The sequence below is a fragment of the Halyomorpha halys genome, unplaced genomic scaffold, assembly GCF_000696795.3.
Source record: "Halyomorpha halys isolate HHAL.00 unplaced genomic scaffold, Hhal_1.1 Scaffold36.1, whole genome shotgun sequence".
NCBI classification, from domain to species: Eukaryota; Metazoa; Arthropoda; class Insecta; order Hemiptera; family Pentatomidae; genus Halyomorpha; species Halyomorpha halys.
Genome location: NW_027108624.1, coordinates 2,192,848 through 2,214,506, shown reverse-complemented (window position 1 = coordinate 2,214,506; position 21,659 = coordinate 2,192,848). Strand labels below are relative to the sequence as shown.

Genomic DNA, 21,659 nt, shown 5'->3' with positions numbered 1-21,659 from the left:
TGTTTCGAAACTATATGAAAAGTCAGCTGCAGTTGCTCCTCAATCTCAGATCGGATATCCTTAGGAAATCTGATTTTGAAAAATAATCTGGCTTCTATTCCTAACAATTAAGCTATTGACTTACTCACTATCCCATACAGGGAGATAAAAAGGGAAGGGCAAATTGTTCTGCATCGCAAAGCCCAAGGTGCCCCTGGCAAATCTGAATTCTCCAGATTCAATTTTTTTTCACCAAGAAATATTTCTGAGAATGCAAAAAGGACTAGAAATAGGCCTCTGTACTTCTTGCTACTCTAATAATACCACACCTTGAATTACTAACCATGCACCGATTAAAAAACAGCTTATTGATTAAGAAATTCACAAAATGGCAGATCCCCAAGAGAAATAGGAAACAGAATCCAGATGAAACTTCAAGATGTCTTAAAAACTAATCCTGGCTCTAAAACATCCTCTTTAAAGACATTTCTTAAACATAAATAAGTGGAAACAAGATGACAGTGAAGAATTAAGTATTTCTTTTGAACTTGTTTTAAAATTATTAAATATATATGTACTCATTAGGCATGTTTTTAAAATGAAAATCCAAGTCCTATTCAGTTTAGTTGACTTATGATCCTGATTAATAATTTATTCTTAACTCTAATAACTTTTTTATTGAATGGTTAATTGACCTTAAACATATAACTCATTTACAGGAGTTAAATATCCAACACTGATTAAAAATGCAAAATATATATATATGTGAGAAAATTTATTTCCCCTTAATTACATTATAAGATTAAATATTAATTTTGTTTGGAAACATGTTCATTCTGTGAAAGGTAACCAGTTATTAAAAAAATAAGGCCGGAAATATTTCGGAACATCGTTTGGTAATAAAAAAAAAAAAAAGATCATTATTTGATATTCTCATTATACCATTATATTAAAGTGGAAAATGTTGATTCTTGATGTGTACATAAGTATTTTTCTGTAATAAATAAGACAGCAGGTTACGAGTTATGAAAAACAATTGAGGAGCTTACTTTCAAAGGGTCAAATATAAATACAGTATTAACTGAAAGAAATGAATCAATATTTTTCAAAACTGAACTAATTCCCTTCTCTTGCATGGTTCCATTAGGATAATATTTTAACTAATCACCCTCATTCAGTTTTTACCTTACAGAAAATTTTTCCAAATTAGATATGTGCCCTTTTGAAAGTAAGTACCTCAATTTGTAATTTATTATAGAAATATTTAATTAAAATAAATATAAATGATCATACAATCATGTCATGAAAATTAGAGCAGAAGATAAGGAATTGAATCTTTAATTTTTTAGTTCCTTTGTACAATATAATCTTGAAACTCAGCAGCTGTACTATGCCTAAGCAAGCGTAAATTTTTTTCTTCATTAAAAAAAATTATGCAAAGTTTATTAATATTATTAACACCATATTTAATCTAATAATTAAATATGATGTTAATAGCAATATAGGAATTAATAACAAAATAGGACTGAGGATCACTTTGCAACTACTTCAAGTTCCCCCTCAAATAATTTGGGCTAATGGTTTCTTAATAAACAGATAAAATAATACCTTCTTAAGCCGACCATTTGCTGTACCAAGAAATACTACAGTATAATCTCCAGTAGAAGTAGCTGCAACTGCCGTAAGATGCTGATTTACTAATAGAACAGGAACTACTGTCATAGGTGTTTCACCTCCAAGGGGTGTGTTGACATCAAGCCCACAGAAATCCTCACCAATGGTTTGTAATTTCTGAAAAAAAAAAAAATATATTAAACTTTGAAGTAAAGATTAATGATGCTTTTAATTTGAACCACATATTCATGGACATTTTGTAGCTAAACAAGTTTCTTTAATTACAACTATAATCAACAGATGACTAAATAGACTTATTAGGAATGAAATATGAAAAAGAAAAAAAAACGCATATTCCAACTTCCTTCTCCAATTTTACCAAAAAAGGTTTAATGAAAGATATTTTTAATGAATATGAATTATGATTATTTTTTTTAATAATACATCTTTAAGAAATGTATGATATTTAAAAAAAAACATATGTATATTGTGGAGTGCTCATTAAATGTAAAATAAATGACAATATATTTGCGTTTAATTTGAGTACTTGATTTTAAAAACTGAAATGAGAATACTTAAATTTATATATATTCTCGACAATTTATCCTTAATTTGGTTTTTCTAATCCAAATTAATGTAAAAATTATATGTTTTGCTGTAAAATAACCATAAATCTGTTTTCATTGATGTATAGAGGAAATACTTCTTTAAAATGATCCGATTAAGAGGGAATAACCTCAAGGTTCGGAAGTTTCCGTTATTTCTACACAGCGCATGTAATGGAAGGATAACATTACATTAATTAGAGATCTGCCAGTTGGCAAAGCAGACGTGAATGAAGGAAGACAACAGAGGATAATCAAAAGCAAACCAAGATAACAGCTCCATTACCGTCATTTCCAGTCAGCAAAGCTCAGATAAGACTTCCATCATCCGATCCCATGTTAATTCCGGAAAGGGCCTGCCGAATACAATGCAATACGTCTTACAAAGCCGAGCTCAGGTGTTGGGCAAATTGAAGAGGCGGTGAAGGTCTTCATTAGGAGATGCCTTAAACCTCCGCACCCTTCGGGCAGATGGTCTTGACAGCCGAACAACAAAAGAGACTCTGGATAATTAACAGCTATTAACAGGAGAGATGAAAATTATGAACAAAACATCACAGGCCGTGAAGAGGTTGATATAGTCGTGGAAACGAACGGAGCTTAATGAGGAAATTCTTATTAACAGCCAACTAAAAGAAAGGAGATGCGATTTTACATACAGTAAAAACAATACATAAAATATATTAAAGAAACAAATTATGAGCGTTATTTAATTTAATTTTTTATTAGTTATGCTAATAAAAACAAATACAAATTCAAGATTTTAAAAGTAAACGATACTCTAGACAAGCAGATTTCTGACAAACGGCATATGTATAAGTTTTAAAGCTGACGAATGAATTGGGTTGATCCATTGATCCAGAATCACCTGACAAAAACGTTAATGACGCCAAGGCAACCAAGAAAAAGCGGTGGAGGAGGGGGGTCGAAAAAAGGGTGGGGACATTACAAGACCTGAATTGATGGAGAAAAAAAAATTATTCAGTCTATTGAAAAGTCTCCTCAAAAGAAATAAACTCAATATTATTCCAAATTAGGATACCGGTTCGGGGTATATATAAACGTATCCACACTAATGTAATTAGGTTATTGTTCTTACTGTACGTAATCGTAATTCATAAAAACTATCATGTACTACCACCTCTCGTTTCTTTACATTTCTGTAAACCATTCTGTGGTGTAATATCGGTTTTTGGCGCCCAAGGCAGATGCGAAATATGCCGCCGCAGCCTCTACCGCTTCCTATTACAGTTTAAATGTGTGTGTAGCGGTGTGATTTAAATAAGTTTATCAAAGCTGATTAATTTTTATAAACATTGGTCAACCTCCTAAAAAATATAACAACATCTGTTCTAATTATTCAAGTATAATTGTGATTCATTCTTGTGATAATCAATAAAAAGTAAACAAGACTTTCTTTTGCGTTACTTATTTAAAAACATAGAAAATACCTTTTTGTTATTGCGACTTTTGTGTTTATGTAGTGTTAAATTGTGGCTTGGCCAAAAAGGTGAACCCGTCGCGGTCATTGGAGGAGAGGTGATGTTGCGGTGTTATTTAAATAAGTTTAATTATTTTTTATTAACATTAGTTAATCTCCTAAAAAATCCGTTCCAATTCGATTTTATTTTCGCTGGGGTAATAAAAGTAAACTCAGGAATTCCCAATGTGATAAGATGTTTAACGAATTCACTTCTCGAATTGGCACTTTTTGTTTCAACGCGTCCAAAATGTATAAATCGCCAAAAACTTTTCGACGATTTGTGCGCAAATATAGTAGAAAATCGAAAAAAAACTTATAGTTCGAAATCGTTTTGAACCCAATTTTCTAAATGAATCTGTCATCATGATATGAGTTTCAACTTTAGAAATGGAATTCTAAAATGATTTTTTTCTTTAAGTTTTAACGATTCCCGCAAACCTTTAATAACCATGATACATTGTTCGCGGCTATTGTTGATTTACACCCCGATATGAATTAGTTTTAAAATTTGATTTACTATCAAAATCCGTTAAAAAAAAGTACCCAATTCCATTGAACTTCCAGGGCCCTGTTTCATAATGAAAGCTAATAGTATTAGTTCATAGAACAAGTGTAGAAATTAGTGTGGTAATAATACTAATGCTTATTTTTTTCATGATAGGGATGACTATTAGTGATATTATAGGAATTAAAAAATACTAAAGTACAAGTTACTATTGTACAAGTCTGTGTAATTGAATTAAGATAAATCTACAAGACTAATAATATTAGTTTGTACTTTATTATGAAACAGGGCCCAGAACTACGTGCGCTGGAAATTGAACTGGAGAAGGCCAGAAAATTAACAATGCAGACCTCATGTGTCTATCCCAAGATATTTTGAAACAAATAATACTTTTTCAACGGATTATTATTTTTATGGAACAAAAATCAGTCATAAACTCGTGGGAAAAACTCTGTTATTCCGAAATACTAAGTAGTGTGTATTGTGAGCCCTGTTGGGTAATAGGTAGAGAAAAAACTTCCAACACTTTAATGCAGTAAAAACTAATTAGTGAGAAATATTTTGGATCTAGATGAAAAGAAAGGCTTATGAATTGGGTGGGGCGTCCTCTGGATGTTCGATTTGGGGCGTATGCGACCTTAATTACGCTACTGACACCTATTGCACGAACATAGCCCTGTCAGATACTTCTATATTAGGGCCCTGACGGATGGCATTGCTCTGAGAACTGCTCTTATGGATTATTTACATAAAGGCGCTGTGGTTGTATGTGAAATCGGTGCATCGGGCCAGCGATGCAGAAAATATGGACAGAAATGAATCATACAAAAACACGGAGGGTCTTGGACATTTTTTTTTCTTATTTTATCGCAAAACCAGGCAATAACATTTATTATACGTGAACAGCGACTCTTGTACAGCATTCAATACCTGTAATTGTGGCGTGGGAGATATACTGAAGGGAAAGACAAGAGAAATGAGACAGGGTAGTCAATAATCTGGAATATCGAAAGGAGGGAGGGGGTCGATCCCTATGGGGTAGTACTGATCCGATTAGAGGCGCCCAGCTCCATCAGTTCTTAGCCGCAAGTACCGCCGTCGGAGGGGTGGGGTTGGAAGTGGACTGGTCCTAGTAACTACCGATCAACCAAACAAACCAGTAACTACATTATATTACAGTCTGCAATGACTATGAGACGAATACTGGAGGAATAAGTAATGAAGTAGAGGTATGCCTGTTAAAAGTGCAAATAAAAAACCCTCCAAAGACGAGCGATTTTTAAAAAAAAATGAGATTTAGCATACTTATTTTTGTTAATGGGCATGCTGAAACACATGAAACTTATTTTAAAAAATCGGACTAGAGGTTTGGTTATAGTAACCCATGCTCACATGATCGTCCCCGGCACTTCACAAGATGATACCTTAAGTGTTCAAGGAAGTTTTAAATTTTGGTATTTTTTAATAACAACAAGTTTTAAATATAATACTTGAATATAAATACTTTCATAAGTATCTAAATATGAATAATTAGAAAAATGTACATAATTTTTGTTTCATGGGTCTTCGCAAAACAAAAGATGTACACCATTGGTAAAGAACATTAAACAGTGCGATAGTCCATTAACTATGACTTGTATTAACTTCACTTAGCTCACCGTTGCCTATACGTTTCATTTTAGTTAATTTAAGACATCGTTTTTGCCAGTAACAATCAACTTATTTAATTTAGTACCTTCCTCCTTTTTATTCTATAATTCAATTATTTTTTAGTCAATACGAATAATATAGAATCAACAATAACGAATAATTATAAAGCAATTGTACACAATATACAGTTTTTTAAATCTACGGAAACAGTTATGGGTTGAAAAACTGTCCTTTCGGCTGACCATATCCACAACTTCCTCTTGTTCAACGTAGCGTAATTCCTAGCATGACTTGTTGTGCTGTTGTGGTATACTGGAAATGCTAATCAGATAATTGTATTTCTTTGTGGTTTTGTTTATAATAACAACAGCAGGGAGAATGTATGGATGTAATTGTATGCCACTATGGCACATTCCAGGCAATAAAAAAAGTCAATAACGTAAAAAAAAATTACAAAAACCAATGAAAGATCTTGCGTTGAAGACTTTGTAAGTTTATACTTAGAGAATGAAATCAACTTATTCATATGAAGTTAAAACTTTTCGGAAAGTTTTCTTATACCAAATTCTGAAAGAATAGAAAATAATTAAAAATTTCATTCCATTAATTAGCAATGGTATCCACTTCGGAGGGACAGGCAGCCGACCTGTTTAATTTTTGTGTCAAATAGTTATGCAAAAAAATATCGAAAGAGCTTAAATTTTATTCAGAAACACACACACCCACACACAAAAAAAGTGTGAATCTTAAGGCAAATCGCATGGTCCATATCGTGATTTACATACTAAATTACATTTGGAACGAAGAGTTCGATAGAATGGGGGAAGAAACAGAGCCAGTGGCGTGGCCACGGGTGTCAACCCTCCGGGACGGAGGAAACTTTTGCCGCCCCCGCATTTAGGTATTTAATTTTAAAATACAAAAATACACAGTAATTCTAAAGGAACTTTTGGCAAGAACAGTCATATGTGTATTGTGAACAGTGTATTGTACGGGTTACAACTGGAAAAGTCATGAAATGAAATAGTTTAAATTTTTACAAGATATTACTACTATTTATTGTGAAATTTTGCCACCCCCTCCCCGCTTCAACTACGCTACGCCACTGATTTTAGTTTATACGCCAATTAGAATTAAAAGTTCTAAATCAATTTATTAACAAAAAATATTTAATTTTATCTGTATTATTTTAGTATGTAATTTTGGCCTTAGATGTTGGCATATAGTCGGTCATATAGCTTGTGTCCAAATGAATAAAAACGAGTTGCACCTCGTTCGAATTACTAGTTTCCAGATGATAGTTGTAAGAAAAGTGAACAAAATGTACTGACAAAATCCGCCCATGTTAACCTCTAACTACCTTTATCTTTGACCACATACCTTCCCATTTTTCTAAATACCACCAAAAGTTTTCCAATAACCCCGAATCCTTGGATGAATAACAAACTACCATATGATCTTCCAAGCAGAAATATTTGTAGAAAATAAATGACATCCAAATGCTATTATGCATCACTCTAGCACCCGTCTGCGACTTTTTCGCCCTTACTCAGTATACAGGCTTTGACCCTATTAAAGCAAATGGGGTTTGGGGCGGTGTCTTCCTGAAGCCCAGATTTGACCTCTTAAGGCGGGGAAGGTTCTGGAGTCTCTAGGCCGAGTACATACATGCATGCATGCGTGTGATTTTCTGTTCTTTTTTTCTTAATTTATTTTAATTAATAGTGTAATTCTTTAATTAACTTTAATTTTGTTATTTTATATTATATAGTATGTATGATTGAGTCCGGGAGCACTGCTACTTAATAATCCCAGCAGATAAGTAATATTTGCCAGTCAAATGTTTTAAAAGGATAAAAAAATTGCCAAAACTGGATTTTGGTTGGAATAATGTAGACCCAATTTAATACTTTAAAAAAAAATGGGCGCCAAAAAACAGAGGGGTATTTCAGCTATTATAGTCTCACAATGAAACTATTCGTTAAGTTAGCGTGCCGACTCACATACCATACTATCTCTTTATTAGTAACATCCTAGCGTTATCTATGTGTAATACAAGTGGAAGATTACCTAAATTTACAACTCAAACATTTTTGAAGAAAATTAAAAATTTACTCATGGCATGGCTGGTCACTATCTATGGCAATCTCCCAACGGTACTTACGATCTTTTATCTAACACTTGCTCTAATAATTACATCCTTGTCCACAAAGCCAGCAGGTCTTAGATAAACTGCTGGAAGCGGTGGCTAGGGAATACAACTCAGCATCCTCGGGGAACCATCCAAGAACTCCCAGACCCAAGCGATCATTTGCGGTCCCAATTCGGAATTCTGGGTATACTAAGCGTTATTCCTTGGTGTTAAATAAAAAATGCGCTATAAAATTCATCGCCGCTTTCCATTAGGTAAAATGCATCCGAAAAAGTTATGTAAAACCTTTTATTTCAACGACTCTCGAAAACACCAAATAGAGAAACGAACTCAAATATACAAGTGGCCAACTTGCTTCGGGAAAAAAGTGATAATAATAATCAGACTTTTTATTAATTAGATAGCATTTTTCTGAACACACCATTTCTTCAAATCACTCCCTTGAGGAAAAACTGATTATCGAAACGGGATATCTAGAATATACTTAAATATTAACTAAAATAAAAAAAAAAAAAAAAAAAACGTAATGTAGTTTTAATAGTTAACATTTGTGAAATTTCTTTCTTAAATATTGATGTATTCCTTAAATTATATTTTACTAAAATTATTTTGTATTGAACAATTTTAATAAGAAAGATTGTCAACATCTCGACGTTACACTGCACGGTTGTTCTCGAGTGTTGTAGATCGTAGTACATATTTTACTATTAATAAAAAAAAGTTTATAACGAAGCAATGCAAAAACAAGTTTTTAATAATAACTTTTGGGTGTTGGGATAATCGGTCTAATTTTATTCTCAATAAAATTTATTATTATTTTAATTTATTCTTTCTTGAACTTTATTTATTCTCATCTTACTTCCTCAATTTTCCGTTTCATATTTTGTATAATTTTTGTTACATGTTATTATGTATCCTGTTAATTTTAAATCAAATAGTCTATGTAATTTCTTTTATTTTTATATACTTATTATTGTACATCTTATTTTTATATAGTTTTTTCACTTATTTTTACATAATTTTTAACTCCACCTTAATGTACTTCTTAGTATCTTATTATCCTACATTGTCAAAATTGTTTAGTTAATTTGTATCTTTAGCCCTTATGAAGCACTGCAAAGTAAGGCGAAATGACGGCAAATGAATAGTTGTTAATTATTTTTTGTTCCTTGTGTTCAAAACCCCGACCATTTTCTTCATATTTTGAAAAATACGGTCAGTCATTTATGTATATAATTTTATTTTCGTCAAAATAAGAAGTGTTGATGATTTACATGGAGCGTAATTAATGATTAGCGTTTTTTTAGAATATTCTTATTGTAGGGTTTAATTACATAACATAATGAATGAGTGAAAACACACAATTAATTTGTAACATTAATATAATATGTAACCGTTACGACTTGGGCACAGGTATTGTAAGTGCTGACTGCACTTCATCTACATACGTAGTGATGACATTGCCATTTGGTATCAGTCCTGAGCCCTTAGGGAAATCTCATGTGCCAAGGGGACGAAATGTAACATTTGCAACCAGGTTAAGGAACATGTATCGGCCTGCATATCCAATAGGCAACGGTATAGTTGAAAGGCGATTTGTAATTCTGTACAAATGAATGATTAGTAATTCTGTACAAATGAGATACATTATTGAAAAAGACTCATAAAAGAAATGATAAAAATAATAAAAACAATTACCAGTAAAAATTAATAGTAAGGTAAACTCAATAAAATAAAATTAGTAGACAGCAAAGATATAGAAACTTTATGTTATGTAAAAGAAAAATAAATCATTTTATATAAAATATAAAGGATATCAAATTAAATAAATTAGTAGACAGCCAAGATATAGAAACTTTATGTTATGTAAAAGAAAAAGAAATAATTTTATATAAAATATAAAGGACATCAGAAAGAAAAAAATAAAAATATATATAGTTTTCATAAGATATGAGCCCAATATATTTCCCAAGTATACCGAAGAACTTTGTTCGATCTAGGACATAGAAGGAATCGTGGGATATCTAAAATAGAAAAACTCATAAAAAGTAGTTCAACCGGAAAACGTTATCCCTCTGGCATTTATTTAGATTTTCCTTATCGTCGGAAAATTTAGCAATAAAACTAGGTCACAGGTGCTAGGAGAAATAATCGCTTGAAATTCTATTTCCTATAACAACTCGTTTTGTACAAACACCTGATTGCGTAGCAGCGAAAGTTATATGTGTCTGTTTTAAATTAACTATTCTGTAGTTAATTGTTTTTATTCGAATCTGAATATTCAAATAAAAATATGCCCGCATAAAACATAATAAGAAATAAATTCGTAAGAGTCGAATGTGTGATAAAATTTCAAATAAATAGCCAAACATCGCGTTTGATAAATTTTATGATTATAAAAGACTGATAATTTCCAGCACGCTGGCGGAAAAAAAGAACAACTGACTTTGACAAAGGACTCGAGAGCTATTTTCGGGTCAGCGATTAATCCTGCTTCACTGAACATTAAACGTATTTAAAAATGCCGTAATAAAATATAAATTATCTTATAAACAGCTTCGGTCAAACTTATTATATACAGGCGATTTTGTAAACAAAAAATTGAACGGAATATTTTTTTATTTCATACCAGTGTCAAATTGCATGAACGGTTAAGTTAATAAATATAAACTCATAGTTTAAATACTGAATCAATTAAAATGAAATGTTTCTCAAAAAATCTCAGGAAAACTCACATTTAAAGAATTAACATTATTCTATTTAGATAAAGCTCATAACTTTAATGTTCAACTATTTAAATTACATTATGTTAATTTTAATTATATTTAACTTAAATTACAACAGTCTCAAACCCAGCCTCGTTTTTTTTACTCATTTTGATCACCAGTGAATTGTAATTTCTTCCTTCCTAAAATAGAGTTATAAAATAAGAGTAGTTAAAAGAAAATGTTCCATTAAAAAAAAAGAAGCAAATTCGTCATTTGTTCCTTTATAACTCCTCCAATAATTTTATTATTCAAAGATACTACGGTTCATTAAGTCTGATAATAAATAACTTAGCATTCTGAAGTGAATTAAAAAAAAAATTTTTTTTGCAAGTGCAATCAAGTTCTACAAACGCCAGGTGTAAAAAAACTGTCAGTTAATGAAACATAGGTAAAATTACGAGTCAAAATTGATTAATCTGCCAAGTACAGTGAGGGGAATAAAAACAATCAACTGTTTCTAAAGGTTAAAAAAAAAATTTCATTCGGTGCCACATCTTCAAAACTACCCTCAACTCTAAGAAATCTGATTTAACATCATTTATAGTAGAGTACAATTTCTAAAATATAAGCCCCTAATGGAGCTATTTACGTACAATAGTTTCCAAAATACAGTTTTTATAAAAGCAACATTTAATAACAAAAGGTCAGTAGTTTTTAAGTTAATTTTGGAGAAAACTACATATCAGGAATCATTGTACGTAGATATGTCTGCCAGCACTCACATTAAAGCTAGTATAAAGTACTATAAAGTAGTTTATGACACTTATCTTCGTAGGAGTAGTAGTTTTCACGATTTAAATAAATTAATTTCTATTCGGTGAGACAAAATTTCACAAGTAAAATTCATATCACATGGGAATACCATAAAAACTACCACCCCTACGAAGATAAACGTCATAAATTAGTCTATAGTATGTTAACCTAACTTTTATTAGGGTTCTGGCTAATGACTCCTGATACCTATCTTTTTTTATAAATCAAAAATTTTGTCCGAACAACTAGAAATCGTAATTTTTAAAAATTTATTTTGTCAAATATCATGAAAACTACTACTTCTACGAAGATAAACATCATACTACTTTATGGTAAACTTTATATACTACATTAAAATAGATTTAATTTGAGTGCTAATAGACATCAGTACGTCGCATTGTTCCTGAAATATAGATTTCCCAAAATCAATTCACTAACTACTTTTTAACTAACTTTTTAAGTGCGTTTTTTATGGAATGTTTCTTTTTAAAAAGCGATATGTCGGGAACTATTGAACGTAAAAAGCTCTATCATGGCTTAAAATTTAGCTTATCGCCTCTACTTTAAATGATGTTCTATTATGTTTTTTAGTGGTGTCAATAATTTTAAAGATACGGAGCTCTGAATGAAAAAAAAAATTTTAACGTTTTGAAACAGCCGCCATTTTTGTATTCCCCCTAACTATAATAAGACTCATCAATTTTTACTAATAATTATACATATTTTTCATTAAAGTAATACAAAATTGGGGTGAAATAAGTGACTTTTGTTTCCTCTTGGGCTCCGAAACTAAACGCTACGTTCCCGATTCCTCATACTCAATCTCTCCTTTAAATTTGACCAATCTGCATTCAGTTGACTCCTGTAATATCAATTGAAGGTTTTGCTTAGGTTAGATTTCAGTGGCCATAATAAAGTTTCCTCAGATCTGTTAAATTACTGTCGTTGCAACGACCTTTTGGAAGCAGCTTAAGAGTGAAGCTGTTTGACCGTGCAAAGCAAGCAAGATCTTGTTTTATGTGCAATAGCCGCTTTAATTTTCCTTTGGCAAAGCTTAGGGGGCTTAGTTCCTCACTTTACGGGCTTTAGTTCAATCAGGATCAAGTTCATAGAGCTTTATGCTCTTTCATTGTCCAGTATTCCTGAGCAGCCAAGTTCAAATGATCTGGTAATCGTATAAGTCATACGGATAGTTTATATAAAAGCTAAACCGGATAATTTGGTTGTTTATTTATATCTCAGTATTCTATGATCACATCAATAATTCATTTAGATATTTATGCGTACATGTAGTTATTTTATTTAAAATTTTAATCATTTATGTTTTATATTTTAATTTTATTCTATGTGTGCTAAAGAGGGGGAAAGGAAAGAAATATTGGGCCAAGATAAAAAATAAAAGAAAAAAAATGATAAAACAAAACAAATCATGTATTACTATTATATATTACAAATTTACTGGAATATGCCTATATTTTATAAGAATTGAAACAAATTGTCTGAATAGGTATTGTATAAGTATGCAGTGTATTCAGTAACCCAATACAGTTGAGCAGCACAATTTTTTTTAATAAACTTTTCCCATCTTTACTATCACTTACATGTATATTATTTCTGTATGGTATAGTCGTTAGGATATGGAAAATGAAATTGAAGTATCCAACAACGAGAACTAATAGAGATATAAAAATAGCTAACAGCTTTAGATAATAAATAAGACAAATTCAAATGTTTAAATTCGATTCAGGAGAGGGAGGGGGCCGGCGTGAAAGTTCCTAAAACTTGCCGTATTACCCATTACATTTCGGCGACTATTAATTTTCATTAGGTCGCAGGGGTCATTTGTTTCCAAACTGTGACGCTGAAATTACATTCACAATGTTTATTGGTCAAGAAATATCAGGTCTGAGAAAGTGAAAACGTTAGCCAATATCACAATGTAATCAACAGAAGTTGTAAAAGAACAATTGTTCATCAATTTAAGTAGAATATTTTCATAGCGTAGTTTAATCTAAACGGTACATGCACTGTCGCATACAGTCACTTAGGAGGGGTGTGACTGTTTCAGAAAAAAATTAAAATTTATATTCTTCAATCTAATGTTTGAAATATATCAATATATTGAAATATATTTTTAATTTTAAACTTAAGTGAATTTTAACCGGAACGTTTGGAGAAAATGATGGGGTATAAGAAATTTAATCTTAACATTCCCAAGGCATCTGAGAGTGAGTGGGGTTTTCATACTGAACATTCAAATGAGAGCATTCAAATATACTTCACACGAAGGAGGGAAAAATAGGGTATTATATATACCCTTCACTGCTGGGTCAGCGGATTAAGGAAATGGAAGGAGATCTAGAATATGAAAAAATAAATCAAAAAGCGTATAAACCGCCTTCATATGGATGTGAGAAATGCATGAGTTGAGTGGGGGGGGGAGTAAAGATAAGTAGTGTCAGTATTATCTCTAATCCTAAGTACGGAAATTAACTCCACATGGTTGGGGACACTTTTAAGACAATAAGGGAATTTTAATTCGTAAAAATAATTTTTGACAATAAGCTCAACAATTACTGAAGCTCTTTAATGCGGGATATGATGCATAAAACTAATAAAATGTCTTTTATTTGGGAAGTGTTTCGCTATAGGTGGGATATAATGTACCCTTATAGTAACCAGGGGCCGTTAAGAACCCTTTTCTCTTTAAATAACGGGTTAAACCCGGATATAACGTGGGTCGTCCCTACATGTCACGCTTGGAGTAATATGGATATCCAGTTGTCCATTGTTGAAATACTTTATGATGGTTTTTAATATAAAACATTATAAATTATTTTTCTGTTCAGCTGATAGCAACGTTCCAACCAAATACGCAGGTTTTATTCAGGGATAAGGAAACAAGATATTAAGAATGATATAAGATGTAAAAATAATAATATAAATAAACGAAAATTAATATAAATTTAATTTAATTATTTGTATTCAATTTTATATATGAAGGATAGAGGACTATAAAAAACAATACATAAATACACGAAATAGCATATAATGGTGATTCTTAGACGACCGGAAATTTTCAACAAAAACTCATCTCCACTAATATAAAAATAAAACATTTTGAATCTACTTAATCTTAACTAAAACCACTATTAAGAAAACCATGAACGCAGAATCTACTAATAAACTTTTGATTGAAAATGTTTGCATTCATTTCCAGATAAAAAAGAACCCATAACAATAAAGCCACAAATATGGCAATCGTAAAATAAACTTTAGAAAATCATTTAATGTTAAATCATTGTTCAATTGTAATATTTTAAGATCTCATTCCTTAAAGATAACGTCAATTAATCGTTTTCAAATGTATTAAAAAAAAAAAAAAAATGCCATTTTACAATACATTTTAGTAGTCAACTTGTCTGAAAGGAATAAAATTGAATTAGTATATCTTTTGAAATATCTTGTAAATATATATATTTTTGTTTTAAGTTAGTCTAATGAATTTTTCATATTTTTTCTTTAATTCATTTTATTATTATACCAAATTTACATATAAAAACTTTAAAATATGTATAATAATAATTTTCATTTCACATAAAGTTACAGTTTTTTTAAGTATTCTGATAAATTGTTTAATGTTTTCCTTCATTTCTCGTATACTTGGTTACATGCACACCTACAAGAGATCTGAACGTCAACTATACATTGTATTTCCTCCACTATGTAATTTATTTTGTGTAATTACATTTGTGTAAAAGTAATTCCGTTCTCATCGAAATTAGTTTACATAAAAAAAAAAAAAAGAAATAAAATAAATAAATAAAATAATAATAATTACTACTACAATTATTATTTATAACAGTTACAACAAAAAAGTTATGACAGAAAAAAACTGGTAGAAGAAACTTTGGTAGAAGTTCCCTGCAGTTTTGAATACATTGATACTCAAGATTTGACTTACACCACTATTACATTCAACGGTTGAATTGATGTACAATATCTACAAAGAGTGCCTGGCGGAGAATGCGTGGGTAGATGGGGAATGGGAAACACTCGAAAAATGAAAAAAAAAGATTCCTGGGCTTGAAAACCTGAAATAACAAAAGATCTTTAAAAGCGGGCACTTGGAAATCTGTGAGGGCGATTCAGAACCAGAACGAATTGAATTAACATGGCCGCTTTGATCCGTAAATGCCTTTTGTTTCTCTTCTCGGCTACCTCAATCTTGTCATATTCCAGGATGGAATCAAACTTCAAGGTATCATTAATTCGAGAATTTGAATTGTAGGAAAATTTGGAAATTAATAGTTTTGTATTTGTATTAAATTAGTAGAGAACTTAATATTAAACTTTACTCAGCTTTCTTTAGAATTCCTTCCACATAATTTATACGCTAAATTGTTACACCGGTACTCTGAAGCTGTATTGCCAATTATGACAGTTAATTCTCAGTCCGATAAAGACGTTTAAAGTAAGACACTAAACTATCCGGAAGGTCCGAGTCTTGAGAAGTTTGGAAGTCAAATATCTCAGTAAAGTTGAGGAACTCTGTGTTAAAGTATCTAATGAGAATTTTTAAAGTAATTCCATCCTAATACTTGATGTTGCCGACTACTTGGTCGAAGAGATACTTTTAGAGACCACTTTAGTTGTTATCTGTTTTGTCCTATTCCTATCTAATCATCGGAAGATATTTTTTTGAATACTTTCCATTTGTTCTTACTTCATATGGTGAATAGTTTCATTCATGAATTGAACTGAAATGGTACTCTTTTACTATATTAATTGCTATATCCATTAATCGATACATAAATGAATTTTGATAAAAGCGAATAAATAGTTAAAATATTTTTTATTTATTTTTTTTTGACAGAACACCAGGAGATGGTTTCCTTAAATTGGCAAATAAATAATTGGAAATTATTTTCTGTTCCTTTTTGACCGCAATCACGACTGTCTCCTCCATATTAGTAAATAAATAGTTTAAAGCTATTTTTTACTCCTTTTTGACTACACACCTGAACATCTCCTTCATACTCAGTAACAGTCAATCATTTTTATATGTTATATAAATGTATTTTATCTCGTTTAGTTTTAGTCTCAGTATTTTGTGTTCCATCTCTGGCATTAAACTCATTATGATAAAGGTAGGGGGAAGATTGAAAATACCGTTGATATTCAACCGTTTTAACAAAAATTGATGATTCGCAAATTCAATTAGACTCTACCCCCTGAGAGCTGATTGACAAGGCTCCACAAGTTGCATATTTTAAACTGATAAACTCGCCCCGTCAACCGAGCTCAGGGCGTGGTCGACTTATCAAGCAAATGGAGCAGGGCAATTTGAGAAGTTCCAACTGGCGGGAGCCTAAGAAAATATTCTACGTCCACCCCCCCCCCCCTCCGTTCCAATTCATCAACTAGATGGCAACCTTTGTAGTAACGTTGCTGCGGTGTATTTTTACGAAAAATTGGAACGATTGAGCAAGGTTATATTGTTATTTGCAAAACGCAAGGTGCATTAGTGAATTGAAAAAAAAAAAAAAAAACACAATTTTTACTATGAGGCAATACCAATGAAGGAAATAGCAAAAATATACTCACGAGGCTGCTAAATATAACGTCTATATACCTCGTGAGGTTACAGGTAATAATAAATACAAGTAAAGTGGCGAAACAGAAAATTGATGCCAGCAATAAATTTCCTCTAAATTTGAGTTTTATTGAAAAATCTACTTATATATAGAAGGCTCAGTGATGAGCCCCATATCAGGATGAACACCTTTGGAAACGATCGTCAAGAAACTAAGAAATAATATTGGTGATGATATAATTCTCAATTATCAAACGGCAACTATTTATATTCACGATGGTAATGATGGTAACGAGCCCTCACTTTATCTAACCTCTCTGAGACAGTTTCAATGATTGCGAAACTTTATTGCAAATTTATATGATAAGTAATCAAAATCGTGAGAGTAATTTTTGAGAAAATGGTAGAAAAGTAAAAAAAACAAAAACACATATTACTCTTATTCTTGGACAATAACAAAAAAGCACAAAGGACAAATCAGGCAATTGAAACACGGTATCTGAGGAAGGTGGAAGGCAGAAACAGACGGGACCGGATATGTATACTACAATAAGAAGTCTCGGGGTGAAAGCCATACACACCATTTGATGGGTGAATACCAACTAAGATGGTTTGGCATTCTTCTTAGATTGTCAAACCACTATCCTTCCAGAAAGAGCAATGAGTCCAAGGTAAAGGGGACGCGACCTAGAGGTAGGCTCAAAATCTCCAAGGAGCAGATCGTCCAGAAAGCCTTCCGTAGAAGGAATCTGAACAGGGAAGAAAGAAGAAGAGATAAGAGGAGTCGGCTGTATAAAGAGAAACCTCACACCGCTATGCGGTAACGAGGATCATACATCACCATCATCTTACATGGTGATGATGGTAGAAAAGTGTAAAAGTCAATTGTATAAATGAGCCACTTTCGGCAGCCGAATGTAGCGAAAAAAATGCTGAAATATCTTAGGTATACAACTTGTAAGATAAAATCTAGCGACTTAAAGGAGAAATCTCAATTGCGGACATATCACTTGTGCAGGACTGTTCACATACATACAAACACATAGACTACTTCGCGAGCTTATTGTGATTTAGGGGAACTTGAAAGGTGTACATCCGTTGAAAACTCAGATTTGTTATTAAATTTGTTGAAGAGAGGTAAAAACAAAAATATAAGCTATACTCTTTCTCCTTAACTACCTAATTTATCATTCATTTTCTAACAATATTTGTAGTATTAATTAATCAAAAGATCAATCACCGGGAGAATAAGAAAGCCACCTAATATAGTTTGCTCAACTCGGGCCACGGATGAAGTGCTATTTAACAAGATATACCCTAGGTCCATTAATGGTTTGACCAATTTCGCGAGAGGATGGAGTTTGAGTAAACATGTTAGCGGGGCTAACTTCTTCGTGGTCGAGGGGGTCAAGAGATGGCGGATAATTCTCACCAGCGATGGTCAACTAGGGAGTGACTTTATAAAGGCTATGCTAAGGGTTAGAAGCACACACCATAACTTGTAATGCTTATTCATCTAAACGCACCCTATGTTTTTTTTTTAACTATTAATGACTAATTGAATTTTAAGAGCCCAATTGCACAAATAATGAAGGGTTCATTACAAAAAAAAAGAAGCCAAGCAAGCTATCCTATGCGTTATTTTTTTTTTTTTTTTTTTTTTAGTTTCGGAATTAAATCGGGAATGAGTATAGATACGCAAATAGGAAATTCGGAAAGTATAAGCAATTATGTCAAGCTAAATTTTAGAAAAATTTGATTCGGCTAAAATAAAAATAAAAATTCCAGTACATTCAAGTGGGATCCCGAGTCGTGAAACAGTGTACGGTCCAATCCAGACTATATTTCTCCATTATTAAATTTTATAAAGTCATTCACAAAGACCCTAATGTTCCATTTGTAACCGATCTAACCCGAACCAGATATCAATCCTTCCATTACAAACTCCCTAACCACTCAAACCCATTAGTTTCCAATCCTCCAAGGCGTCTGAAAAGAAGATGGCCTCGAGACCTTATATTGTAAAAATGTTTTTAGAGTGCTACCATTGGGTAGTTTCTCTACATGCTTGTACCATACCATTATGATTTCCTCAAATTTACTTGATGTATTTATGTGCAGTTGTAAATATCAATAAATAAATTAGAAAAAAAAAGATTATAAATAAAATAAGAAATGGAAATGTGCTAGACTTTTGTTTCGATAACTCGTTAAGAAAAACAGTTAAACTTACTAATCAAAATTTTTGTATAAAGAAATCTTTTGGTCCACATAAACAGTGAGACATAACCGGTAAATTTATTTTGATATTTCGATCATTTTTAAATTTTTTTTTACGAAAACATGAAAACATTATCCTAATTTATGGAGAGGTTTCTTACCTATCAATTTTTAATTTTATTTGATTTGTTTTAAGTTAACTTGAACATAATTAACGTCATTGAATTATAACAAATAGCTTTCCCGTCAGCATTTCAGAATATTAATACTTATTTCCGCTAAATTGTCTTCGAGGTAATTATGATTGTTATGCAAATCATTCATTAATTATTTATGAATGGCTACATTCAAATCCTACTCGAATGGTACTGTTTCGAATGGTAATTGAATTTTAATTAAAACTTTCTCTTTCATAAATTCTTCTAAATTGGAATTAATGATAACAGATTAATTGATATTTTTAATTCAGCATTTATTTCTCTGTGAATGCACTGTACAATATGTTTTGTAATTAATGTAATTAAATAATGTGAAATAGTAGTGAGTATAAAATACTGAATCCAAAATATGAACTGTTGTCAAGAAGATAAAATAAGTGGAAATAAAAATTATACTATATTATGTTTAATAAGTCCGAGGATAAATTATTCGGAGATGGGTGAGGGAATGAAAAAAATTTAAACAGATGTGTAAGAGCGAATTGCAGGAACTGCACCAGGCAAATATGACTGAGGCAATATCACAGTGTAGTATAGTAAATGGGTGAGTAATATTGTTTGGATTTGAATCACTAAAAGAAAAATCAGCGTTAATCCTACGTTAAAAAGTTTTAGGGTAGATTGAAACGTAAATGGGAAGATAACTAAAAAAGAACTGATAGTATTAACGATATCGAACCTTCGGGTTATTATTACTATTATTATATATGAAAAATTATATTAAAAAAATATTGCATCAACAAATTCCAAGTAATTATATGAATCATTATAATAACTAAATCCCTCTGTAGCCATTGCCAGGTTCTAATTTCGGTATTGTTCCTCAGCGATTCGAAGGATGCCTAGAAGGTAATTAAGAAGTCTGCAACTGGAAAGTCCTGAGGAAAGAAACTGCAACTCCTAATCCGCACCGATTTCCCATAAATTTTTAAACGTTCTAACCCCAGGCTTCCATCGCAGTTGTAAAAGTTTATTTATTTTTCAATTTTATGTAGCTCCCTCTAAAAGCCGACTCACTTTTATTCCCCTTTAGTGTCCCCAGGATGTTACCTGACATTAGTAAATTGAGTAGACTCGGCCGAGAATTAATATTTAATTTGTATCACAGGAACACAATTAACTTTGCTTTTGCTAATTTACGCAGTCAATTACAATTAACAGATGCGTTGGTACTAGCCTGTGGTTCTGTGGGAAATTGAATAAATAACTATATCAAATTACTGGAAGATTATTAGTTGGATGTGATGATGGTAGGTAAAATGGTCAGGGTGGCGGTCAAGAAAGGCACAAAAATAGTAGAAAAACCATTTCCTAGTAGCAAATTACTAATAAATATTTTTTTCTACTATTTTTGTACCATTCGCGACCGACACATCTTTCTACCACTACATTAAATTTAGTTAATTTTTTTCAATATTAAAAATAAACCACAAGCAAGTATTCAGTAGTTGATAAGGCCCTACTGTATCATGAACAACAGTTATACATGGTCAGCATAAGAGCTAACGAGCCAGATTTACCCCTCATCCCAATGAAGGACCAGATAACCACTTTAGGATGGGATTGCTCCAGGAGGATTCCGGACCCTTGAGTCCGATGAATTTTACCATAAAGTTTCAGGAGTCCAAGGAGGGCTCCTGGAACTCAAAGAATTGACTCACGAATCGAATAAATAATCTAATTAAATATAAATAATCTAAGAAATTGAATAATCTGCCACACCTGAATTCGAACCCAAGTCTTTAGTAGGGACCAGTAGTTAGTAGGCCAATGCCTTACTCACTGACCCCGCTCCCTCCTGTCAGTTACTTTACAAACATAAATTTAATTTAATTTTGTTCATTATTGTAAAAAAACTGTCTATAAAATATACATGAGACATTTTTTGTATAAGTGCATCCTATATTTCAAAATTTTCATTTCATTTTCATTGCATTTCAAAAGACGAACTACTTAATCATTTAAATTCAAGGATTCGACCGTAGACAGTTTTCAAATGAGAATATAATTATTTTATTTAAAAGTATTATAATCTGCCACAACTTTGAAACTTTGGCGAAAAGTAATAGTGATAAATGAGCACATTCATACCAAAATTAAAAGGAATAAATAAATA

General features: G+C 31.7%; 1 protein-coding gene across 2 annotated transcripts in view; it reads right to left on the bottom strand.

Moving 5' to 3' along the window:
* PlexA (plexin A) overlaps positions 1-21,659 on the bottom strand; it is a 593,915-nt gene that overhangs the window by 17,510 nt on the left and 554,746 nt on the right. For both annotated transcript variants that reach the window (XM_067046922.1, XM_014430265.2), the window contains one exon: positions 1,588-1,770. In XM_067046922.1, the coding sequence (XP_066903023.1) occupies positions 1,588-1,770 (183 nt within the window). The remainder of the gene's footprint in view (positions 1-1,587; positions 1,771-21,659) is intronic.